Genomic DNA, 26335 nt, shown 5'->3' with positions numbered 1-26335 from the left:
GTTCCATTTGGTCATTGAGTATCCCAAGAGAAGGAGAGATAGTTATGAATTTAAAAATCTCTGTTACACATTTCAGCGTAGAACTAATTCACTGTTGACATTTCCAAACTTAGAAGATGATAGCTATCCTTTTATGCAAACCCTTTTTCATTTGATGCTTTTTATTTTCTTAGCATAAATTTCTGAGGTGGGACTAAAGTGTCAAAGGATATAAATATTGTTAAGATGTTGATACATATCACCTAATTATCTTTTATAAATTGTTTTCCAGCATGCAATCTCCTCAGCAACTGTGTCCTTTATTAAACCAAATTTACCAGCAGAAACATGCTTAATTACTGACAAAGGCTTTGAAATAATTGCATGGAATATTTTATTTGTATTACCTTCTGCTCCTTATTTATCTATTTAATCAGTCATATATTTTATCACCCATCTATCTATTATCTATCATCTACCTATCTATCTATCTATCTATCTATCTATCATTCATCTGGTTTTTTGTTTGTTTGTTTGTTTGTTTTGAGTCAGAGTCTATATAGTCCTGACTGTCCTGAAACTCAGTCTGGCCTGAGTTATCTCTGTTTCCCAAGTGCTGGCATTGAAGGTTTGTATCACTACCACTGTGTCTGGCTTCCTTTTCCACAGTTTCTCCAGTTTTTAAAGGATAAACATTTCCAATTCTCACATATGACCATTTTAATTTTCATCAAATCTGACCTTTAAGTAGAGGGTCCATTTTGTTTATTTTGAGTTTCTTATACATCATCATTCTAATGTTTTTTAATCTATGTTGTGGGTGAACTTATTCCCTTTCCTCCTTGTTTGTTTATTCTTTAAACATTTTCGGGGGAAAGGCTTTACATAGTCAAGTCAACTCAACACTTATTTATTTTATGTTTTCTATTTAGGAAGTAATTTTCTTCCTAATAATAAGAATTCATTTACTCTGGCTTTCAATTAATTCATGATTTAAAACAATTCAACTCCTGTTTGACTATAACCTATATTCCAAGTGACTAGAAAAAAGACCGAGGTGGTGGGTTCCTTGAGTTTAGAAGTTTTAGATCAGCACATTACATCACACACACACACACACACACACACACACACACACACACACACACACACACATTTATTCCTTGTATAAATATTTCAATACTGATTTGAGCAGATACTAACTCCATTTTTCTATATGTCTCAACATGGTTTAATGAACAATCTTTTCCCCAAACTTTGCAACAATTTTTACCAAGGTGGCTCCAAGTAGTACACTGGCATGTCAGGGGGAACTGTATAATGCCTGACTTGAAAGATGTACATCTTCAGGATTTCCTTTGTGATACCCATACCTCATCGAGTACAGTAGCTCGCCAATCACCTCTCCTATGAAATACACAACCAATGAATCCCAGAAAGGCCTGGAACATGAAGCTAAAAACCAACGCTCAAGACTATTTTTCACTGTTTTTCCTTGGGAAAGAAGATGCTAATGTTACCATTTGTAGTGGTCTTTTTAGCTTGGGTTTCTCTTCCATCTCTTACGATTACAATCAACCATTTTTTCATCTTTAGATCATAGTATTAACTTTGTAGCTTTTTCATTTTTTTTTGTCACAAGATTAGGACTAAATTTCATATCTCAAGGCCTTTTAGTTTATCATTCTCCAAAAATAGTTATGATGAACTGGGTCAGTTTTTTCTCCCACTTAAATGATGTTCCTTTAAAAGGCAAGAAAATGCCTGTGGATTGCCAATGGTGCTATTACTTCTGGAAACATCACTTCCATTAGACATACGTAACAAAACAGCTGTGGTCTAGAATATGCATGATATTAATTTCTTTAATGACTCTCCCTCCAATATTGTAATTACAATAGAGGTACAAATCCTGGGTTAAGAAAACCTGGGGTTGGAGCAGAAGGACAAATGGTCTTGTACATATCTGACCACAGAAGCTGAAGACTCACTGTTCCTCAGACCAAAAGGAATCCCCAAATCTGGGTTCGTCTCTTAGGTCATGTGAATGTTCTCCCAGACTTCAACGCTCAACTTAAATGGAAACAGGTCACTTATCTAGATATCAGCTGATCTGGATACGTTTGTGACCATCATGTGCCTACAAAACTAACCACGAACAAATTATAAACCCAACGTTCAAAATCGTCATCTTTATTGAAATTGGTAATAATATTTTTGCTGAGCAGAAGTGTCTATTCCCATCAAAGCATGGAAAGAACCACTGGAAGGATGAGGTGGTTTTTTTTGTTCCCATTTTTTCCTTTTGAGTTGCTTCCCAGAATTTTATATGATAACCACTGATTGAACAGACTCTCAGAATTTGTTCATTCCTTCAACCACAAACCTTAATTTTTCTCCTAGAACCCTTTTAAAGCCGAGCTGCAGTATACCATCAGGATCTTTACCAACAAAGCCAGCCCTGGAACAGCTCACCAATACTGTTTGAGAGGATTTGTTTTAGAAAGTTGGTAAGTCTAACCAAACTGACGTCTGCTTGATACATTTAAATAAAACATGTTCTTTTATCCCATCATAAAACATACACTCTGGAACCAACAGGAAATGGCTTCGAAATACAAATGGCTCAGTTCGGATATCTAAATATTTTAAATGGAAAAAAAAACACTATAATTTCTGGTGTGTATTATTTACAACCTTGGTTAAACAAAAAGGATGTGATTATTATTTGCAGGATTCAAAGCTTCGCTCTAAAAGAGAAGCTGTCTGTGAGATTTTATGGAACAAATTCCCCACATTTTATAGAAAAATAGCATACAGGAGTCTTAGGTTGCTCAAGGCCCCATTTCTTAATAGTTTTTTGAAATCTGTTGACTTTTAGAAAGGAACATGTTGATCTGGGCGTAAAGGAGGAGGATACGCAGAAAACAGAAAAGATGCCAATTCACAATGCAGCAGGCAGTTAATTAAGAGGAGTCGGGCTCCTTGAAACATATGACTGAGATTGGAGAAGCTTAGACTGACAGAAGATGTATCTCCTCCAAGTTACTTTAAGGGTGTGATTTTTTTTTCCAACAGGGTTAAATCAGTGGGTTGGCTCTTGGGGTGGAGGTAGTGATTCTCAATAGGCGATCTTGTACTTCAGAGACATCTGGTTGTCGCTATTGTGAGGGGGAGGGTTGTCCTGTTGGAATCTAGTGAGCACAAGTCAAGGATGCTGCTAAATAGATTTCAACACATAGAAGGGCAAAACCAATTATCCAGCTCAAAGTACCGATGGTGCCAAGGTTGAGAAATGCTGGAATAAGGTGCCTAAGTGGGTGCACAGGGCTTGTGTGCAAGGCTACAAATACCATCCACAGACTCCTGCAGAGTCCCCTGGAACATTGTGTGTGTGTGTGTGTGTGTGTGTGAATTGTTAAATCCTGCAGTGAGCCAGCCACAGTAAGAGCACACCTATGACAGTAGCAGCCCAAAGCAGGTCAAGCTTCTTCAACCCCTCCCTCCCTCCCTCCCTCCCTCCCTCCCTTTCTCTCTCTCTCTCTCTCTCTCTCTCACACACACACACACACACACACACACACTGCTAGGGATCATGATATTTGGCCAACACAATAGAACCTGGTGCCTGACCTGTGACTGACCTGGTGACTGTAAATGTCTGGAGGCTTAGAAGTACACAGCAGCAAGAAGAGGTATCTGCACTAGGTTCAAAGTGTGCCCAAGGTCAAAACGCTGAATAACAAGGGCTGACCCCTCAGTCAAGTGTCACTGAGGGCTCTGTTGTATTATTTCCATGAGCAGCAGATACAGATCCGCGATCCAGCCTTGATCTGACCTGAAGTTTCCTCGCCTGACCTCCACCAGACACAACTATGAGGACCCTCTAAACACAAAAGAAGCAACAAAAGTCTCTGCCTTTTTTTTTTTTTTTTTTTTTGGCTTACACAACACCTGAAGGCTCTTTTCTAGCTGTTCCTTGTGCATTTATATGCCTGTGTTGCTAGCTCGATTGCAACTCTTGGAAATGCCTGGATCTTCCACTTCCTTTGCAATCTTCTGCAGTGCTGCAGCCAGTGACCCAATAAATGCCCTCTACATGAAAGGACCTGGAGGGACACAAAATACTTTATGGTTTTCCCATTTATTGGTGCCAGATTTAACTCTGCTTTGTGATAGAACGGTGCATTATAATAGGTTTGTAGAGGGCAGAGAAAATGGCTTGGTGCTTCTAAACACTAAGCCGTCACCATGCAAAATTTGATCCTTGCATGCCTTTTTTTTTTTTTTTTTTAAGATGCTCCAGATAATATTAGCCCACTGGGGTGTTTTTGTGCTTCTAAGAACCAAAGTTGTCAGCCTCTCTGCGGCGGAGAATGTTCCTTCCTTCCTACTGTAAGCTCCCATGGCGCCTAGGACAGGGCGGGATTATTGCAGAAGCCCCCCCCCCCCCACTTGCTTATTTTTATTACCAAGGAAGCCGACTGCGAAAATGGCAAACGCTTGCATAACCCTAGACCCTGCGAGGAAATGAGCAGAGTGTGTGTGTGTGGGGAGGGGGGGGGGATCAGAAGACAAGGCAGCGATGGCTTGGCTGAGGCGGAGCATTGAACATCCACCCCTGCGCCTGACACGCAGGGCTGGAGATGAGTGCAGGAGCCCCCGCAGTTCCCGGCTCGGCTGCCTGCCGCCCGCCCGCCCCGCGCCCCGGGAGCTGTCCAGACGGCCCCGCCCGCGCCTACCTGGCCGCTCCCCGCGCCGCACCGCACGCCTCCCCCGCGTCCCGCCAGCCCCGGCTCGCTGCAGCCCGCAGCGGGGGCGGCCCGGGGGTCGGGGGTCGGGGGCAACGGGCGAGCATGGCTAGGCGGGCGGGCTCCCTGGGGCCGGGCGCCTGCAGGGGGCGCGAGGAGCGCCCCGCCCCGCCGCCGGCCCTCTCCCTCCCGGCTCCCTGGATCCGCGCCGGGAGGAAATGATGTGTTGCTGCCTGGTTAATCACAGCTCCAGACACTCATTGGCCGAGCGCTCCGCAGCCACTTCCTCCTCCTCCTCCTCCCGCTCCTCCCGCTCCAGCTCCCGGTCGCCGCCGCCGCCACCGCCGCCGCCCCCAAGCGCTGGGGGAACTTTGCCGCCGCCGGCTCCCCGCCGCCCCCAGCCGAGCCCCGCGCCGCCGCAAGTTTCCTCCGCCCTCCTCCCCGCCCTCCGCCTCCCGCCCCGCGTCAGCCGTCTCCCCGGCTCCAGCCCAGTGCCTGCCGCCAGCCTGCGCCCCGGCCCCGTGGCCGCCAGCCTCCCGCCCCGCGCCGCGCAGCGCTGCGCTCCTCCGCCGCCGCCGCCGCCACCGCCGCCGCCCGGGCCACCCGCCCGCGGCCCGCGGAGTTCCGGGCTCCACGCCGGCTGCAGCGCCCCGCCCCGCCCCGCGCCTCCCGCGCCGCCCTGCAGCTCCCGGCCGCCTCGCGCTCTCCGCCTCCCCGGGTTCAGCACCCGGCCGCCGCTGGACCAGAGGTGAGGACTGGTCGCCGGCCGCGCCGCCGGGAGCCAAGGACCGAGGTAGGAGGGAACATAGGTTGGAGGCGAGGCCGGGATCGGAGGTGGAGGGTGGGCGTCTCGGTGCCTCCCCCTCGCTTTCATTCTTTCTCCCGCAAGCTGCGTGCCCTCTCGACGTGGGGGGAAGCCGCGGCGGAACGAAACTGTCTTGCTTAGGGCCTCTGTTGCCGGTGGGATCCCGGGAGGGCAGAGGCTTGGAGTAGGGGGTTTGGGTGTGCGTAGGGTGAACTCCTGCAGGGTGTGCGCCTCGGACTTATAAATTGATCTGGCCTCACTGCCCCGGGCTCACCTTCCAAGCTGAGCTTGGCAGACTAAAGAGATTGGCCAGTCACCCCCACCCACAAAATATCCATCCCTTCCAAGAGGAATTTTCTGCTGGAGAGACAGCCAATAAACTCTGTTCAACTCCCTCCCTCCCTCTGTCCTTCCTAGCTGCAGTTTCAAAAAGCTTCAAAGCCAGGAATGTGGGATTCATCTTCCGATCCCCAGAAGGCAGATGTGGTTACAGATGTTACACAGTACTTTGCCAAGTTTAAAACCCTTCCTTCAACACTAACCAAAACAGGGAGGCTAGAACCTTGGGCGCGCTGGGGAGAATTGTGTGCCTGTGGGGCCACTTCGTGCATGGACTTCTGTCTGGTTCAGAGACTGGCTTGGCTCTGTGCAGTTTGTGCCAGATAACGTCTCCCACCCTTCCCTACCGCCCTCTTCCCTTGGAACTCTGAACGCCCCTTGCACGGCAGAGGAGCAATGGAGGAAGCTACTTGGGGAAGAAAACACCCATTTTGTTGCAGAAGAAAAGTGTTGGTTAAAAGTTGTCATTAATTTGGCGTTTGGAGAGGGGCGGACGGTAATGCATTGTATTTGTTCCCTTTATTGGCTTTTCTTCTTTGCGGTTTGTGTGATTGGTGTGAGATGATGGGAAACATCTCTGGTCCCATACATGTTTAATGTGATTGCATATATGCATATATATATACATATATATATATATGTTTTTATGTTTGCATAGATATATAATTTCTGAAAAAAAAATCCCTCAAATAGAAACATAACCCAGTGATTTTAAAGAACCCTGTTCCTGAGAGGCAGACTGCGCTGACAGCCCAAGGGAAGGCGGTGTCAAAAAATAGACACCACCTCCCTTTTCCCCAAAAAATTCTTCCTGGAAAGGTGGTGTTAAGAAACTTCAGAGATGGGCTCATCCAAGTGGCAGGCCTTAAATGGAAACACTATAGTATGTCCTGGCACTAGTCTCTGGAGGTGGGTTGCTGGCCAGAGGCCCAGGCTTGGGCAGGCGGCAGACACTAGACTTGTGCTGACCTCAGACACTGCCTTACCATGCAGCTCTACATTTGGCACACAGCTTAGGTATGAAACCCAGGCCTCACCCATGCCACTCACGGAGACAGTGCGGTCACAAGGTTATTTTAAGTCTGCATGGGATCTGGCTTACCATTCTAAGATCAAATCCCTCCTTTTGTGATTTGGTTACTTTTGTTTTCTATCCTGGGGTTGATGGACAGAAGCGTTCTGATGCTGAGCCATGTGCCTTGGGTTGCTGTCACTCTGTAACGCAACATCTCTGCTGCCACTGTACACAGGGGTCCTCAAAGGTGACAAATGGGGCCGAGATAGACCTTGGCTAGACAGCAAAGAGCAAGGGCCAGTGTGGGCCTGCGCTGGATTCATGGTCTCCCTTCAACTGTGTGGCTGAGAGTGGTTTTTAGATGGAACTTGATTGAGATAATAGTCTTACAACTTTTGCACATTGGACTAGAGCGATCACTTGAATCTGAATAAATTTCTTGTAATTGCTAAGTAATTACAGAGAATATTAAGGATGCAGAGTTAAAATGCCATATTCGGGAGTGCAGTGCATTTCAGGAGTGAGGAGGAACTTAATTTGATTAATAGCATTGTAATGAGTGCCCTCCCCTTCAGACTGATCATTTACCAAAGTTTTCTTCCTGCATTCGTGCAACGGATGACAGTGACTAAGTTGGAAATAGGGGACATCTTACCCAAGCTTCTTGTCTTCTCAAGGTTGGACTGTGCGGATTACAATAGGCAGCTGGTTGTTTTTAAGGTTGGATGTAGTAGTCTGCAGAGCTGAGGGAGACACGGGACAGAATGGATTTGAAAAATGATCTTGTTCTCCAAGGTCACAAGGTGACAATGGAATCAATGCTGGGACCCGTTGGGCCCTCTGTGGCTTGCTTGGCTATTTGAATCTTTCTATCATGATTTATTTCGTCTGATCAAACTCATGTCCAACTTATTAGGACCATTATGGAGGAAGAAGGCATCAGTGGGGGCCAAAGCCTTTGGTTTGTTCAGATAGAGTTAATGACAGGATGATTAGATGCACCGAGTATGAGTCAAGAAGTGTGCCCAGCTCTGTGCAAACATTTTGCACACTTCAGCACTTCTTCTCTAGTAGGAAACTGAGACTTGGAAGATTTAGGCTGTGGAGTTAGGACCTGACTCAGGATTCAGTGGAACTTCAGAACACGTGTCCCGGGCCGTTGCTGTCAGTGACTGGCAAGCTTTTCGGCTGCAGCCAAGACTCACTTTTCTTTCATTATTTAATAATGTGTCTCTTTTGTTTTAATTGACTTGCTTTTATTTTACACTTATGGGTGTTTTGCCTGAATGTATGCCTGTGTACCATATGCAGTGCCTGTGCAGGTCAGAAGAGGGTGTTCGGTCCCCTGGAACTGGAGTGACAGACCCTTGCTAGCTGCCATGTAATGCTGGGAATCGAACCCCCGTTTCTTTGGGCAGGAGGTGCTCGTAACTGCTAAGCCATCTCTCCAGCCCCCTTTAATATTTTTCTAAGAGCTGTGTACATCTTTAAAGGATTTATTTATTTATTTCATGTATATGAGTCCACTGTAGCTGTCTTCAGACACACCAGGAGAGGGCATCGGATCCTATTACAGATGGTTGTGAGCCACCATGTGGCTGCTGGGAATTGAACTCAGACCTCTGGAAGAGAGCAGTTAGTGCTCTTAACTGACTGAGCCATCTCTCCAGCCCATTTTTTTTTACTTTAAAGCAGCAAATAGCTTTTTTTTTTTTTTTTTTAAATTAAAAAACTAACAACTTAAACACACCATCTTTTAAGAAGCAGTGTATTGCTGCTACATTGAGAAGCCTGCTCACCGGTTAGGAAAACAAGGGACTCATGAAGATAGACTCATACTTATTCTGAACCCTCAAGTGCAGGACAGTGACACCTGGTATGTGTGTGCTGCAGGGATCTGGGGTAAGGACAACAAAGGTCACACTAGTGGTGACATTATTTTTTGATTAGGTGTTAACTTCATGGGCGCTGATTTTAGTTTAGCTACATATATGGTACAGTTTTTTTTCCCCAGTGAATGATAAAGGAAATTAGTCATAATAATTAGCATAATGATTACTTGGGGGGATATTTCACTGCACTTTGCTGACTGTAGCCCATAGCTTGCTGCCTTGCATGAAGGAGACACCTTTCCCATTGGCCAGTTGACAAAACTGCAGGTAATCACTTTAAAGCTGATGGTTACAATGCGTAAGGCTGAGAAACTACCTCTTCTCTGTTCTCTGTTCATGTCCTCATTCCCAATGTCATGAGTGTAGGGACAGTTTGGGCTTGCTGTGGTTGTAAAGTGTCCCGTGCTTCTGTGTTTTTTAACCCAGTGGTAAAGTGATAGTCCGGGACTGGAGGTGCTGTTCGGGTTAGAGCAGTGCCTGGGTAAAGGACTCGGGGAATGGAAGCATCTGAAGTTTGAATTGGACGCCCCAGTCCTGTGTTATTTTCCCAAGCAAGGTTTGGGCACTGTGGCTTTATTCCTGGAAACGAGGAGTTGGGATTAGGTTTCCTGGTACAGAATGCCTTCTTTGATCTTTTGGAATGGAAACTTGGTCTTCCCCCAGCCCCACCCCGCCCCTGCGGCCAGTTCTAGTTCAGAAGATCCAAAGGGAAAAATGACCTCTTTAAAAAAAAAAAAAAAGATAGAATGTACTTGTTTGTCCTGTAGTTTAAGAACCGGAAGTCTCAAACTAGGATTTGTCTGTTGCAAAGGACAGTCTAATGGAGAGAAGTTCACAAAGTTGGTATGGCTGGGAAGTCCTGGCTTTGGGTTGAAGTGGAAGGTGGTTTTGCCACCTCAAATTAGCTAATAAGAGCCCCGTAAGATGGGGGCGGGGATGGATGTGTGAGGACATAGCCAAGTGGTTCAAGTCCCAGAATAACTGCTAGTAGAAAATGGGAGCAAGGAGAAGGAAACTCAGCTTCCTTGATTTAAAAAAGAAAGAGAGCACTTCCACCTCCCCATGCTATACAGAACCACTCTCCTAAGCAGGCTGGGGAATCTGAACTTGTTTGTGAGTATCTTCCCAGATCTGGAGAGCTTTGCCAAAATTTCCACTGCTTCATTGTTTGACTTTGGGGTTTTCGGTCTCTGACCAGCATTCCGCTTTGCCCATTAGGGTTGCCTCACTGTTTACTCTGGCTGTTTGGCCTTTATTTCAGAGACAGGGCAAGACATTTGCGACTGTGGTCTTTCTAAGTTCTCTCGAGATACACGTGGGACAGGGGTTGTGTGTGGGGTGGGGGCGGGGAGGAGTGGCTATAGAGCAGATGTCCAGGTAGAAGTCAGGCTAGAACTTGACCCACCCTAAGGCCTGGCCTTGACTGATCCAGTCCTCTTTCACCTCTTTCTTTCTTTGGGGAAGGTCAGACCCCTCACGGGTAAGAGTAATCTTGCAAGGGAGAAAGCATCTTGCTTTTTTCCGTGATGTGATCTTATAGCATATTGTATCATCTACATTTCTCCTCTTGGGCCTCAGTTCACCTCTTCACCATATAGGATCAAGAGTTATTCATTTTTCCTAATTGTCTGACTTCCATGTGATTCATTCTGGCTCACTGACTTAAACTTCTCATTTGTCTCATGGCTGCCTTGAGGGCAGAGACTAACCATGGTCTACTTATCCTATGTGTGACTTGTATATCTAATCCAATGCCAAACCATTCAACCAGTACTTTTAAAAAAATACATTCTAAGGAACGTTTATTTTAACCTTATTTATGAATTTGTGTTTGTGTGTCTGCCTTAGATTATGTGCACAAGAGTGAAGGTACCTCTGAAGGCCAGAAGGGGGCGTCAGATCCTCCGGGGCTGGAGTCAGAGGAGGTTGCAGGCTGTCTGACGTGGGTGCTGGGAACCAAACTTGGGTCCCGTATAAGAGCACTCTGTGCTGTTATCTGCTGAGCCTTCTTCTCTCCACATTAGGGACTGTTTTTAAATTCTGAGAGAATGAATGGATGACTGTGTGTTATGGACGTAAAGTTACCCTGTTGTTTAAGAAGAGGGAACGGCACAAAGAAAATAACAAACTTCACACCCGGTCTCTAAGAATGGATGGCACACAGATAGAAGATGCTCCAGGTGAGAAAACTGTGGTTGGCACACCTGCCCTTCATTTTTCTCTCTGTGCTGATCATTGAAGCCAGGGCCTCACTCCTGACAATGTGCTTGACCATTGATTGGACTGTAGCTTGCATTTAGTGCATGCAGCAAATATTTATTGCATTCTTTTCAGCGTACGTTTTCTTTCTCTTTCTCTTTGTGAGAAGGTCAAGGAAACATGTCTATTCTGGGGAAGAACATTTCAATCCATTTTGTTTGTTTGTTTCCGTCACAGCAAGGACTCCTGTGTTAACGTGAGGCTCAGACACTTGGTGAATTGAGTCCTTTACTCTGATTTTCTCTTGCTGCAAGCATGCCTTCTGAAGGAACCGATGTTGAGAACACAGTAGTGGCCAGGGCTTCTGTCAGTGGGGAAAGAATGTACTCAATCTCTGAAAAAATGGATAGAAGTCAAAGAGAACTCCCCCTTACCAGGTTTTAAGGGCAGGGTTGAAGTGGACATAAGCACCGGGCGGTTTGGAGACCCATGAAAGCGAATCTTGGCCGTTCATAGTTACAGTGTGGCATAGCTGCCATTGAAAACCAAGATTGCTCTTGGATTTGCCTCTGCTTTAGCTGATGGAACTACTAAAAACAGTGTTGAGTTTTATGAGAAATGGACCCACAGTATAAAGGATCATGTGGGGCTTAATGCTGGGCAGGCTTGGATGGTTGAGGCAATATTGTTTGGATTGTGCATTCTGTGGGAAAGCTGAGGGGAAACTTTTTGGGATGACTGAGTTGATGTTGCAAGCAGGTTCTGTATCTTCTTTGCCTGAGGCTCTTCTTAGTGAAACTATAAAGTAGTTGACTAATGTCCCGGGGTAACGCTCCTTGTAAGTGGACACCACTCACTTTGCCAGAGCACTGGCTTTTGTGTCTCTTCCCTGGATTTTAGGGGCTTAGACAAGTCGGTTGTACCATGATGTTCTTCACGTGGTTTTTGAAGATGAAGATTCTGAGCCTCTGTGGGCAAGAGGGGCTGGAGTAAGCATCTCACAAGTGTGGTCCAGAGAGAAACGGAACCGCTCGTTCTGAAGACAGAACATTAGATAAACATAAACGTTCAGTGTCAGACATTTTCCATTGTGGTCTGGTACACACACACTTACACATATGCATATTAGAAATGAAGTGGGGTTATAGGTTTCGCTAGACTATATTGTAATGCTTTCTAATTTCTATTCAATTTTTATTAAAAACCTCTGATCTCTATCTACTAAATTGATTCCAAAACTTGCTAATGGTTCCTAATCAGCAGTTACAAAAAAAGTGTTCTGTCCCAGGTATTGTGAAAATTAACCTCAGTTTGTTTATTGAATAGTTGCTAATCAGAATGGGTGTTTTTCAGGGTTTTTTGGGGGAGGGCATGAGTTTTAGTCACTCTACAGAAAGCCTCAACCTTTCTCCTTCTCCCCCACCCAAAGCCTTTGCTTTTTTCTTTTTCTCAAATTAGATTAAAAGGACTAACGGGGACCTTGTTGAGCCCGGTCTGCATCAATGGTGGGGCTGATTTAAATTGTGCAGGAGATCTCGGCTCCCTGTTTATGGAGATCATAAGATCATATTCTAGTGAGACACTTGCTCTAAGCTGAAGGTGCAACTGTCTGCTCATGAGGGAAAGATGGGATGGCGTTTGGACAATGACTCCATGTGTGATTTGAAAATGAACAATGAGCGGCTGACCTGGATTGGTGCTGGCGTAAACCGTTCACCTGCTGTCATTGTCCCTAGGAGTGAAATTCTCCCCCATTCTTGTTCCTTTACATTTTGCCTCTTGGCTCTTGCTTTATGGATCATTCTTGAAGTCTTCCTGTACTTGGAGTGAACGTGAAAGTCAGTAAAACCCGATATGAAGGTATCCTGCAGGGGGATTGTAGGTCTACTGGAAGAAGCAAAGTTCTAAAGCTCTTGGTCACAAGGTCTAGAGAGATAAAGATCAACCCAACACGTTTGAGGAGGTGGCTGTTTGGCTAGCCTTGGAAAGAGGTGCCATTTTGATGTTATCATTTTGGCAGGTATTTTTATATGTGTAATTGTGAAAGGTGCTACTAAATGAGAAGCAGTGGGTTTTCTGTAGGAGCCGGGACACATCTTTCATCGGACACATTTTCAGTCATTGAATCAAATTTTACTTCTTAGACGCCATATCTCAGGAGAACATCCGAGACCTGGGAAAACAAGGAAGGTGCAGTCCTGGTAATGTACCTTGGTTGTGTGGAGTATGTAAGGGAACAGTCAGAGAAATCAGTGAGACGGGGTAGTGGGGTGGTACCTGTCATGTTTTTCTGAGCCGCCTGTTGAAGGCTAAGATAATGCCCGGGAAGTCAGGCCATCGGCTGTGGATATGGTAGCATTGACAACGTTGTTGTCTGACGTCTATAAAACCCTGGGCTTGATTCCTAGCATTGCTTAAGCCAGGTGTGCTGCTCCAGGCTTGTAATTCCAGCACTTTCGAGATGGGGGGAGGAGGACCAGAAGTTCAGAGTCAGCCTCAGTGACACAGGGAGTTTGATGGTTTGATACATGCGACCCTGTCTCAAGCTGGAAGGGAATCTGACCTTGAGCGAGCCATACTTGTGTAAAACCCATATCCATTTGAAGTGCCTTCTCCTGTCAGCCTGCTGTGCAGGAGAGGCTGAAACTCATGGGACAGCATGGGAGGCCTAAGATCACACATCTGGGCTTGAACCCAGGCCCAAATCACCATGTTCTTCTGTGGCAGGTAAAGGCAGAAGTGGAGCCAGGGTCCCAGGCTAGTGTGCCTCAGAGTTTTGTTCTGGTTTGACGCTGTATTGTAAGACATTTCTTAAAGGTTTGCCCTTATTGGAAATGAGGCCCTTTGCCATTAAAACAGCCGAAACTTCTACTCCTTCTTGTGACTGGCAGTGTGGACGACACCATGGCCCTATTCCTGGAAGAAGCTGTGTGAGCCACTCGTGACTGTCTGAGGGAACATGGGTGCTGCGTTCGCCTCTGTCTCAGCTCACCATTTTCTCCCAGACACCAATATCTGCTGATAGTTTCTCCTCATACCTTACTTACTCTTGAGCTGGTTTTTAAGACCTCCTGAGCCTGCCTTGACCCTCCTACACATTGATTGCTCTGGTCTGAAGCTGTGCAAGCTTGGGCCTACAGTCCTCAGGCCCCTAGGATATTTGTTTAGTAGTGTGGGTTTGCTTCCCAGAAGCCAGGAGGAAACAGTAATACTAGACAGGCTAGGATTTTGGTTTTCGGCTGGAGACCGAGTTTATTGACTAACTCTCTTCTGATGAGGAGGATGGGGTATGAGGAAATGTATCTGCCCTGTGGAACCCTGGTAGTGGTGTTGATCTTAAAAGACAATGTAAACTTGGCAAGAGGAGCATGCTTGGGATGGGATGAGGTGCTGGTGGAGGAGCAAGGATGAGATAGAGGTTTTCCTTCAGTTCTGTGGGAGGTGGGGGAGGGGATGGCACCAGACTCCTGGGGATGAGGGTTCAGAGCTTTGGCTTTATTTTGGTCAGATCTGTAGCCCTGCTTGGTGAGAGGCTGAATGTAGAGGCGGTCCCTTTTGGGAATAGAAGTGATCTGAGGTGTCTATGACAAAATGGACCCGAGGCAAACAGTTCAGAGTCTCTTATTGACTTTTTGGGGTCAAGTGTCATGCCTCCCAGGTGAATTAAATGTTTATTCTAATGAAGGAGTAAACTGCACAGTTCCCCACTTTTCTACCTGGGAATGGAGAAGCATCTTTTCACAGACTCAGAGGGAGGTGGCAACTCTGATGAATGGCACCTGCCACTTACACATGGGCTTTCCTTAAGTGAATCTGAGTCTGTGACTTTTACGCTTTGATTCTTAAACACTTATTTATCCCAGGTCACAGGAGAGAAGGCAATTGAGTCCCAGAATGGGAAGAAGCGCCCAAGGATAATGACTCTCAGCTGAGGTTTTATTCTGGCTTCTAGCTGGCTAAGAATGGGAGGTGCTTTGATACATTCAGAGTAATCCATATCCCCTCCTCCACTTGCTTCAGTTTCCATCCAGTTTACAGTTTCTTCTTTTTCTGGCCCACCTCAGCATCCCGTTCTCCTCCAACCTGCTTGCCTTTCCATCCCCAAAGGTCTCACTGGTGAGGACCTTCCATTGACGGGTGGGGTGGCTCTTGCTCACCGGACATGGAAATCTTCCAGGAATGGGCTTTTTTTTTTTTTTTTTTTTTTTTTTTTCGTGACACTTGACTCTTTTTGGGGCCATACATACAACTCTGACTTAAAAAAAAATTAAAGTTAACCTTTTTCTTTTTAATTTACTGTATATGTAAAATACATATCATAAACACATGTAATGATATATTATAAATACATATTTATGTCTATATAAATATGTAATATAAATTATAATAAGTTGTATCTTTATTTCCTATGTACACATAGATAAGCGTTTCTACACATGTGTTATTTTGGGTTTGGTTAATACGTATGCTTTTTGGTAGTTTATGTTGTGAAAGGAATACAGGTACATGGTTCAACATATGAACGAAGAGAACACACAGTAAAAAGCAGCTTTTACACTTCCGCCTTCTGTTTTCCCCCAGTACAGGAAAGACATCAACAGTCAGAGGAATTGTTGCAGGTGACTGCAACTCAATGTGCTTACCTAGCACAGAGACGACCCCAGCTTCACTCCCCCCATCAAAAAGAAGAAAAAAAAAATCCAAGCTGGGGGGGGGGGCTATCCCAAGGCTGTTGCTCATACATACATTCTTGCTGGGCTGCCTGGGCTGGCTTCAGTGGGAGAGGAAGCACCTAGCTTCGCAGCGACTTGCCTTTGACTTGCCGTGCCAGGGTTGGGGGATACTCAGTGGAGCTCTCCCCAACTCAGAGGAGAAGGGGAGCCGGTGGTGGGGCAAGATGGTGGGAGGGAGTGACCCGGAGAGGTTGCGGGTGAGCAGGATGTAAAGTGAGTGAGTAACAAGTAAATACAGAAGAAAAAAAAAAAGAGAGAAATCCAAGTTGTTTATTCTCTCGGCGATAACATTTAATTACATTTGCAGTCATATGGTGGCTTGTTTGTTAGAGATGGAGTCTTGCCAGGGTTCCCAGGCTGGACTGGAGTTCTTTCTTTCGGCTTAAGGAGTCATTTTTGCCTCAGCCTCCCAGGTAGTGGGATGGTCAGGTGTCCACCAGTGTTCTGACAGGGAATATGTTTTTATTTCTGTGTGTCCTTTCAGTACTGTACCTTAAAAAAAAATCTTAGCCTGGCTTGGAAAATTTCCTGTTAGTATGGAGCAAGCAGCCTCTGATTTATTTACGTAGCTTTTGGCTTTCAGTACTGGGGGTCGAACCCGGGCCTTCACTCACCCTGAGTGTGCTAGGGGAACACATCTCTGGACCCTCCCACCCGGCCTCCTGCTTCAGAGGGCCTTTCATTATGTACAGTAATTTACGTAATCATTTTCTCAGATTCTGCTTTACACGGCAGCGTGTATCGCGGATCATCATGTATGACTGAGCGTGTGTATGCAGAAGTGCTGTGACTGTTCTCATGTGCACTGTGGTACTGGCTGTGTTTATGTATGCCATAGTTCCCCATGCTCCGTGGTTCTGTTTCAGGCTTTCAGTTGCCAGTGCTCAACTATGGTCTGAAACTATCTCGTCGTGGGAAGTTCCAGAGATAGTTTGGAAATGTAGAATAACTTTTATTACTCTATTATTATTCTCTTTTATTATTATGGTTAATCTTTTCTTCTGTCCAGTTTGTTTATTACACTTTACCATAGGCGTGCATGCACACAGTAGGGAGAACATAGTAGGTTTTAATACCTACTATGCATCCGAGGGTATCTTGGAAGGCACTCCCTTTCGGGTGGGGAGCGCCACTTCCACCGAACATCTGTGTCTGGCTAGCTTGACTTACTAATTCCCATCCAGTACATCTGGGAGTAAATACCAAAGATTGTTATTTGCTTTGTAAATTTCATATAAGCTGCAGCTGGGATCGGCCTTTTCATTTGTGTCTGGGCAGCACAATGCTTGTCGAGCAGGAAGGGTCCAAGAGACCCAGCCCTGTCTGCTGAAAGCCAGTTTATGTGGTCACAAAAAGTAATTTTCTTTTCAGTGTTTTCCCGTCTGTCAAGAAGGGCAGAGGCTTGGTTCTTCCTAATGTTAAATAATTCTCTAGTCTCTCTCTCTCTCTCTTTTTTTTTTTTTTGGTCTTTCCAGTAAGTGGAGTCTGGTGATTTTTTTTTTTTCTGTGTACGTTTGAGTCTGTGAATAACTGTGGGCTTTGGAAGCCTTGCAAACCACAGCTCTACTCTGATTGTTTTAAAGTGCCTTGTCTGCCTGTGCTTTATGTTAAAAGCAGGGCTTATATGGCTGATGGTGATTTTTTTTTTTTTTAATATTGTGAGTGGTAAGTAAGCATTTAGTGACCAAGAAACTCAGATAGTCAGCTCTTTATTATTGATCCCAAATAGAGACAATGGATTTTTATACTTAGGGAAAAAGTTTTATTTTTAATAGCGTTTAAAAAAAAAAAGCAATAGGTTGGTGATGGACAGTCTATAAGAAACAGTGAAATTTTATTTATGATTTTGGAGCAGATGAGAGGGAACTGCTTTTGCTCACTCTGTAAGATGGGAAAAAAATTAGGTTATTTTTGAAGTATTTAGTCAGACTCTTTTTTTCCTTGGTGGTGCTGGGGAGAGAGCCCTGGGCCGGTGTGAGCCAAGAGGAGCTCTATGGCTGAAGGATATCTAGGACTTTGCCAGTGGTTCTAATAATGCCACTGTACTTTTTTTGCACTTCCCACACTAGATATATCTAAAAATTCAAACACAGCATAGTGTAAAATTCATGCTTGCTCTCTGTACTGCGTGTTTTCCTTTAGAATTTATTCCCTCCCCGTCAAAGACTGCATTTCACTTTTTCATTTGATCCACATGGAAATTCTGAATCGCTAATACAATATTTTTTTCCTTAGAGCATTTTTGAGCCCTTGATTGACTTTTATTTTTGCATTTACTAAAAACTCTTCCCATATACAAATTAATTAATTTAGCTATAGAGTAGTAGAAACAAAACAGAAACAAAAATAAAGTACAACTTAGTCTCTTGCAAGAGATTAAGCTTTATTCATATTCATAAAATAGAATTGTATGTAGTCACTAGAGCTATGACTTTAGATGGATCTTCATGGATACAGCATACACTTTTTTTGGGGTGGCTGAAAGCAGGGTCTCCACATGTAGTCTTAGCTGTCCTGGAACTTGCAGTGATCCTCCTGCCTCTGTTTCCTATGCTAGGATTATGACTGTTTGCCATCATAGCCAGCTCTAGGTCTTAGTTTGAATTTCCCCTAGTAGTTTTTAGATTTATGGTTACAAAGCTCTGCTATAAGGGGGAAGGGCGTTACCTGGAAACGCACTGCACTGTGCCTTTCTCAGTGCTGGGGACATGATGCTTGTCTTTAAACACAGGCGAGGAGTAAATACCAGAACACTGTTACCCCCATTATGTAGTATTTAAAAGTGGCCCCCTTCCTGATAATGATGTGACATGGTACCCTCTGGCCTTTGCTTATGGCATCTCTGTAGGATGGCAGCTTTTATACTGACCTTAGAGTTAAATTATGATCCGGGAGTCACACTTTTGAGAGGCTGGTTTTAATTTCTCAGGTTGCAAATTCTGGTGCAAGTGTCTAATTATAATTATTGACACTTTGCAAATGCTGTCTTAAGTGGGATATGCGACCCACGAATCTGACAACGGAGGGTGACTGCGTGGAGGTGGAGCCTGTTCACTCTTCACAGAGCTTTGTTTAAACTTCACTTCGTGGGAGGGATTCTCAGAGAAGAGGAGGCAGGAGACTTGGAGGGGACTGTGCTTCAATGTCCCACTGCGACTGTTGACTTTCCGTCTGTTAATTGCTAATCTGATGATTATCGAGGTTGACTTTTCAAGAAGCCTGCAAGTTTTATCTTATGTTTTGTATAGTGGGAGAAAAACAAAAGGAGAGACTCCATTCTGTTTCGATTTGACTCTTTAAAGGTGACGGAGACTCTCCTCTTGCTGAATCATATCTCTTTACATTGCAGACTTGTCCTGTAGGGTTGCTTCCCTTTCTGTTTTTGTTTGTTTGTTATTGTTGTTTGAGACAATATCTCGTATAGCTGAAGCTGGCCTCCAGCTCTTTGTAGTCTAGGCTTAGGAACTCCCAATCCTCCCATTTTTTCCCCTCTGGGCCCAGGTCGGCTTTGAACTCATCATCCTCCTGTTTCAGCCTCCAAATGCTGCTATTGTAGACATGAGCCATTATAGCAGCCTGCCCTCTATCTTCCTCTCTTCCTCTTTTCTTCACCCACTCTGTCTCCTTATCTTTCCTCCTCTGTCTCTCTGCCCTCTTCTTCTATCCTTTGTGTGGAAAGTAGAACCCAGGGCCTTGTTCACTATAAGTAGATGCCCTGTGGCTGCTGCCCCCTCCCAGACCTGTTTGCCTGGGGGATCCTCTTTTTTCATATAGTTTCTCCTTCTAAGTACTCAGCTAGCCACTGAGCCTGTAGACTAAAAGGGTATTGGAAGCTCAGCCAGGTAGAGGCAGAGAACAGAGAAATCCCTGCGTGTGGCTGTGAATGAGAAATTGTGCTGGGGAGTGCACTACTACCTTGAGTCAAGGGTCATCTTTTAGGGTAGGGATGTTTGTGAGATGTTTGTGGGGTAAAGGTTCAACAGCAAGTACTCAAGTAGCCAAGGGCCACCCAGGCAGAGTTGGGGCAGTGGTGGGGGTGGGATGGATAGCCCCCCACCAGCCTGAAAAGTAAACCTAAACAGAACCCTCCCTTTCTCAGTAAGTACTGGTGGGATCAGAGACAGCGACTGAGGAGCCATTAGAGACACAGAGGCCTGGGTCTGTCTGCTGGGAATCCTGCTAACCTGGACCCAGCTCTTCCCTGCTATCAGCAGGTGATGTGAATGCTTTTAGGAGCAAACGGCCAGTGGTAAACCTTGATAGGGCTGGAGGGGACAAGCCACCTACCTGCTAAGGAGTAGTGATTTTTATTATTATTCTCTTTTTAAGTTCAGGCTTGATGGCGCAGAAATAATACCAGACTCACATTTTCTAAATGTTGTGGTGTGTGTGTGTGTGTGTGTGTGTATATGTGTAAGCCAAAGGGTATATATTTTGAGATACAGTCTCTTCATTGAACCTCAAATGCCTTAATTGGCTGCTCTGTTTAGCCAGTGAGCTTCAGGGATCTTCCTTTTCCTGGAGCCCCAAGGCTGGGTTTAAAGACATTTGTTACCCCACCCGGATCTGAATACAGGCCCTGTGATGGCATAGCACGAATTTTACTGATAAGCCCTCCCCCCAGCTCTTACAAATGTTTCTTGAAACCTAAAACAGGCAGCAAGCTGGCTCAGTGGGTAAAAGAAATCTCAGGGACCTGAAATCTGTCCCTGGACCACGTGTTGGGGGAGGGAACTGACAACATGGTTGTTCTCTGACCCCCACATATATGCTGTGGCATTCTCCCTCTCTCTCCCTCCCCTTCTCTGTCTGTCTTTCTGTGTCTGTCTGTCTGTCTGTCTGTCTGTCTGTCTCTCTCTCTCTCTCTCTCTCTCTCTCTCTCACACACACACACACATGCACACACACACACAAGATGTACATAAAAAAAATTAAAACCAGGGACTTAAATGATACCCAGGGAGTTCCGCTAAAAGGCCCTCACATAGGTGTGAGAAACGCATTGTCTCAGACACCGTAGAAGGTATGCTGGGGTTCCGAAGTATCTGTGATGAGGAAAATCATTAACTTAATCACTTCTACTGGGACATCCCTGGGGTCTTCCAAATTTATTCCGCAGAGGAACCCGGTGCAGCTGTTAACACTGCAGGCTTAGCGGACTGCCTTCTGCCGAGTACTTTCTGGGAAAGCCAGCCTTGCTTCTCAGGCTCAACACTGCCTGATCTGTGTTGGGAGGCCAGCTGTCTGGGCTCGCCTGGGAATCTAGGATGTCCTGGGATATAGGACTTTCAGAATTAAGGTCCTGAGCCAAGGCTGGCGCTCTGTTTGTTTACCATGCATCGGAATTTTCCTTTTCCCTTAAATACCAGCCGGAGCCACATTCTGATGGGGCGTTCCCAGCCTTGTCTACATCTCTGTGCCCCATCCCAGTGGCTGAGCTTGTGACTAAATTGGTCTGGGATACTATGGAATGTTTTGAGGGCCCCCAAGTTCACCCTATCATGTATGAAAGTTGTTCAAAGCAATTAAATGTGTGGAAAGGCAGTCTTGATGTGCCACTTATGGATTTATTTTAATATGCAATAGAAAAAGAACATTATCCATTAAAAAGAAAAGAGCCTAAATGCCACTCAACAGCATGCCAGGGGATCATCAGTTTTTGCTGCTCTGCTCTGTGGGGACACTCAAGGAGGGATAGCAGGGTGGAAGGGCACTGAGGAGCACAGAGTCTGCTTAGCAGTGGGAGTGGCACAGGCGATACAGCATCAGACAGGTAAGGTGAGGATCTGGGATGCGGTGGGGTCTGGAGTAATTAGCAGTTAGTGAATACTAGAAGGTGACTGGATTGATGGCCCTCGGGGCACTATATAGAACTGTCCAGAAGAAAGAACTCAGAGGACCAGCACCTGGACAGGGACAGATAAACATACCCTAGTGCAGGCAGCAGGGACATGTGAGTGGGGAATGACATTCTGCAGGGAGAAAGGTCAGAGAGTAGTTCTGCCCTAGGGTCTGGTATGGGTGTCTGGAGACAGCTAGGAGGTGTCTGGTGTGCTAGGGAGGGCACCTGAGAAACTCATGCCCAAGAGCTCAAGGAGCTGGTTGGTACGTGTTGGTCATTTGGAAGGTCTTTGTGATATTTCTATACACGGTATGGGGCAAGTGTTACTGGGCTGAGGAGGAAAAGAAGAGGAGGAGGAGGAAGAGGAGGAAGATGAGGAAGAGGAAGTAGTACCTAGCTGTACATAGGATTTTCCTAGAAGTTTTTAACTAAAGAAAGGGTCCAAGGTGATACTTGACTTCAGGAGATAAGCACTAGCCTGTTAAGTAGACATCAGCCTCTTCACAGAGGCTATTCCATAAGTAAACACACAATGTCAGATACCCACAGGAGGCGTCTAAGCCCCTAGGGGCTCCATAAAGGTGCCCCCCCCCCCCCGTCCCCTCCTCCCCATTTCATTCCTTGGACACAGCAACAATAAGATCTGAATTATAAATGCCTTTAAAGATTCTTTCTATGGTGGTGACAAGATAGGCTGTGATAAGAGTCCATCTTTTGTTCAAGTCACTGACTTCTGGGAGTGCTTTGGAGCTTACAAAGAACAAGGCTTTGGGGACAATCTCAGGCACCTTGTGCAGGAAGCATGGCAGACAATGGGTTATTCCACTTTTCAGGGAAGGGATGCCTTGGAGTTTAAATATAGTAAGTACTTGATGATGATTAATGATTTTCAGGATGGGTCCAGACTGGAAATCTGACTTCTGGTATGATATATAAAATATTTTCCATTATATTAATGAGGAATATGTTTGAAGTTTTTTGTTTCTTGTTTTCTGTTTCCAGTTAGTTTATAAGTCCCCAAGGTCTAGACCAGTGTTTGTCCTTGAGTTTTTTATTAGCTTACCCACACACTGCTGCTCGGGGACATTGGGTATTAGTGGGAGAGGTGGGACTGCTCACTCAGAAGACGTTTCCGTTAGCTTTGAGAGGTGGAGTTTCAGGAATACGGCAGCAGGATGGACAGAGGCATCATGGAGCATGTAGCTTGAACCGTGTTGTAACTGCACCACAAAATTATTCTTGAGGTCAGGCTAGCGCTGTCCGTCTTGGGCGTTTTGTAAACATTTAAAATATGCCTATTAAAAAATCACTCTGTTTTGCGATAGGGGATTCAGATGCCTTTCATGTATAAGGAAGCTGTGTCCAATGAACCCAAATGTACGCGGAAAATATGCAGAATCAAAATGCATTTTAGCTTGGTGCCATCTTGGTTTAGCCACACTATGTTGTAGAGCATCAGCCTCAAGCTTGAGGCTGAGAAGGGCGAAAGTATCTTTCCATCTATTATTAGCCTGGGGAAGGATCAAATTTACATTAAAAAAAGAAAACCAAAACAATGTTGAGTGAGTGAGTGAGTGTGTGTGTGAGTGTGTGCATGTGTGTGTATGTGTGTGTGCCTGCTGAGGCACATCTGTAGAGGTCAGAGGACAATTTTCAGGAGTTGGGTATCTATTTCAAGCATTAGTTTCAGGGATTGAACTCAGGTCACTAGACTGCAGATTGTGCCCTTACCCACTGAACCATTTTACTAATCTCCCATTTTTGCATCTTTTTCTTTTCTTTCTCCTCATCTTCCTCCTTCCTTTTTTCTTTCTCTCCCTCCCTCCCTCCCTCCCTCCTCTTTCCCTCCCTCCCTCTCTCCTTTCTCTTTCTTTCTCTTTCTTTCTTTCTCTCTCTCTCTCTCTCTCTCTCTCTCTCTCTCTTTCTCTCTCTCTCCCTTTCTTCCTTTCTTCCTTCCTTTATTTTCTTTCTTTCTTTTTATCTTTTTTTTTTCTAGGCAGGGTCTTTTTTTCTCTGTGTAGTCTTGGCTGTCTTGGAGCTCGTAGACCAGGATGTCCACATATTCACCAAGACCAGCCTGCCTCTGTCTCCTGACTGCTAGGATTAATGGCCTGTGCCAACAAGTCTGGCTTTTCTCTTTTCTTTTTTTTTAATGTTATCTACCTACCTACCTACCTATCTATCTATCTATCTATCTATCTATCTATCTATCTATCTATCTATCTTTGAGACATGGCCTCATTACGTAGCTCTTTGTTGCCCAGGCTGGCCTTGAACACACAGAAATCAGCCTGCCTTTGCCTTTCAGGTGCTGGATTAAAAACTTGTGCACCACTGCACCTGGTGTATTAAAAAAAAGTACTGTTTTGTATGTGTTGAGTATGCGTGGGTGTATACATGCCATGAAAGGCATGTGAGGTCAGAAGGTAACTCTGGAGTCAGTTGTCTCTTTCCCACTGTGATGTGTATTTCAGAGACAAAACCCAGATTACCAGCCTTATGAGGCAAGTGCTTTTACCCACTGGCTCCCAGATTCCCATTTCTAAGTGTGAGCTATAGAGGATTTATTAACTGCACACAGGTTTCAATCGATTGTAAGGTAAAAGAAATAGCATTAAGTCAAGTGATCATAAACCAGATTGTGAGTATTCTTTAGTGTAGAGGCTGCCCCCACATGAGAGCCTCTCAGGAACTGAGGAGCAGGGACAAGCAGAGAGATGAGTGACTGCCCCTTACCCTCACCCCGGGATCTAACTGACTAGCAAAACCTATGGAATTCAGTAAGCACTTCCTGATCAGGTCATGGACACCCAGGGAATAGGTGTTGAGGACGGAGGCGGGTTGTTATTGCAGTACCTTTTCTCCTTTTTAATTACAGTGAGCCACTGTCGAGTTTTTATTTTTTATTTGTGTGTTTTTTCCGATGAGTCATTAAGTCTGCAATATTAAGATCTGGTGAAGGGAAATGATGGGAGCATAAAGAAATGGAATCCGTAGGTTAGAACTGGGGACAGAGGTTTGGATTAGGAAAGAGGAGTTTTGATGGAGCAGTAAACAGTAAGAAAACATCCCTGGGGGAAGCTGAGGATATGTAGAGCACACCAGTGGGGCCTGAGGATGAGATAGTAGGGATTCAAACCGGCCTCTTAGAGGGGAATACTGTAGTCTGTCTTCCAATCTTAATTACAGCCGCAGAATGACAAAAGGCTATAATGTTTTTTTCTGCCTCTACTGATGGCTGGTAGAGTGTAGTCTCTCTTGTGTAATTCAGTTCGCATTGCAGTTTCTTTTTTATTTATTTAATTTTATTTCTTAGCACATCCTGGGTTGAGGAGAAGTCATGGAAATTAGACTCATTTTCTTGTGTTTATATTAAAGTCTTACATGGTTTCATGATGAAGGAAGGGACGTTTTAGTCATCGAGAGGATTGAGGAGGATGAGTTAATGATGTTTGGTCATCAAAAGATGTATCATTAAGAGCTTATTTCTTTTGGGAGGAGCAAAGGGCATCATATGAGTCAGATAGGCTATAAAGTTATTTCCCTCCACAGGATTCGGCCATCCCTCTGTAGAAAGAGCATGGGCCCAGTAAGGACAACCGAGAAGGTGATGCTTGCTGCCATTTGGAATGAAAGAGCGTCCCCCAAAACTACCCACAGTCCTCCACCACAGCTCTCATTCTACAGAAATTGGCTCTTTATCTTACCACTTTCACACTGTCGTTCAAACTGGCCTAGAAGTCACAAACTACCCCACATTGGCTTTGAGCCTGAGCTAGTCCTGCCTCAGCCTTCCAGGTTAGCATTCCAGTATATAAGCTGGCATGCCTGGCTCTAAGGTTGGCACAGCTGATGATTAGGGGTACCTGTGAACTTACCTACGGAAGGGGCTATAGCTGGTTTAAAACCTTGAAGTCCCAGTTTTTGATTCTGACTGGGACTGTGTTCCCCCTATTGATGAACCATTGAGAGGGGCTGGCTTCCTCTGTAGTGCCGGGAGAGCATGAAGTTTGTTTGCTGATGTGCACTAGTCCAATGGCAGGATCACTGCGCTCTCTGCGCCTGCTGTTGGTCCCTTGATGACTTCTGCTATCTTTTATTTTTAACTTTATTTTGTGTAGTTCATCCTGACTTGGATTGTACTCTGTCCTTCAGGCCAGCTTTGGGGTGACAGAGATCCTCCTGCCTCTGTCTGCCTGGTATTGGGATTCTAGTTGTGTGTTACCACACCGGGCAATAATGTTTTCTTTTGATGTATATTCAAACAATTATAAAATTTTTGTGTAAAATTGGGGGAAATAACTAGATTTTTTTTTTTTGAAGACATGGTTTTTCTGTGTAACAGCCTATCCAGGAATTGGCTTTGAACTCACACACATCCACCAGCCTCTGTCTTCCACTTGCTGGAATTTAGGGTGTGAGCCACCACCTGGTTAGAATGGAATGTTAATAAAAAATACTTTACTCTTTATTTTTGGGTCTGCTTGGTTCAGGTTCATGCTTTTTAGCTTTTTCTTTGTCTTTGAAAACTATGTCTCAGGTTCTGTGGTAATGACCCAAGGTCCAGAAGTGTTTATTCCTGGCTCTAGGAGAATTCTCTGCCTCATGAGTCACATGAATAGGTGGCTGGGTTCAGTTTGGCCTGTTCAGAAGGTGTGCCGTGTACAGCAGAGATGCAAGGGGGAAGTACCTACTCACTTTTGGGAAAGACAGGGTAAGTGTAAGTAAAGTATTAGGACTTTGGGTGACAGGTTTGCCTGGTGATGTATGGAAGGGCACT

At 45.1% G+C, this 26335-nt stretch overlaps 2 protein-coding genes across 2 annotated transcripts in view; one reads left to right on the top strand and one right to left on the bottom strand.

Annotated features, from left to right (window-relative positions):
• UPP2 (uridine phosphorylase 2) overlaps positions 1-4837 on the bottom strand; it is a gene marked incomplete at both ends in the record, with an annotated part of 196587 nt that extends 191750 nt beyond the window's left edge. The window contains 2 exon segments of the mRNA XM_080927418.1: positions 4722-4807; positions 4810-4837. Of these exon segments, the coding sequence (XP_080783544.1) occupies positions 4722-4807; positions 4810-4837 (114 nt within the window).
• Positions 4838-5131: 294 nt separating this feature from the next.
• The window catches only part of ACVR1 (activin A receptor type 1), a 117712-nt gene continuing 96508 nt past the window's right edge, over positions 5132-26335 (top strand). The window contains exon 1 of the mRNA XM_080928016.1: positions 5132-5523. The gene's annotated coding sequence lies outside the window, so the exon portion shown is untranslated. The remainder of the gene's footprint in view (positions 5524-26335) is intronic.

The sequence above is a fragment of the Micromys minutus genome (genome assembly GCF_963924665.1).
Source record: "Micromys minutus genome assembly, chromosome: 13".
Classification (NCBI taxonomy): domain Eukaryota; kingdom Metazoa; phylum Chordata; class Mammalia; order Rodentia; family Muridae; genus Micromys; species Micromys minutus.
Note: the sequence above shows the minus strand (reverse complement) of the source record. Positions and strands in the feature narration are given on the sequence as shown.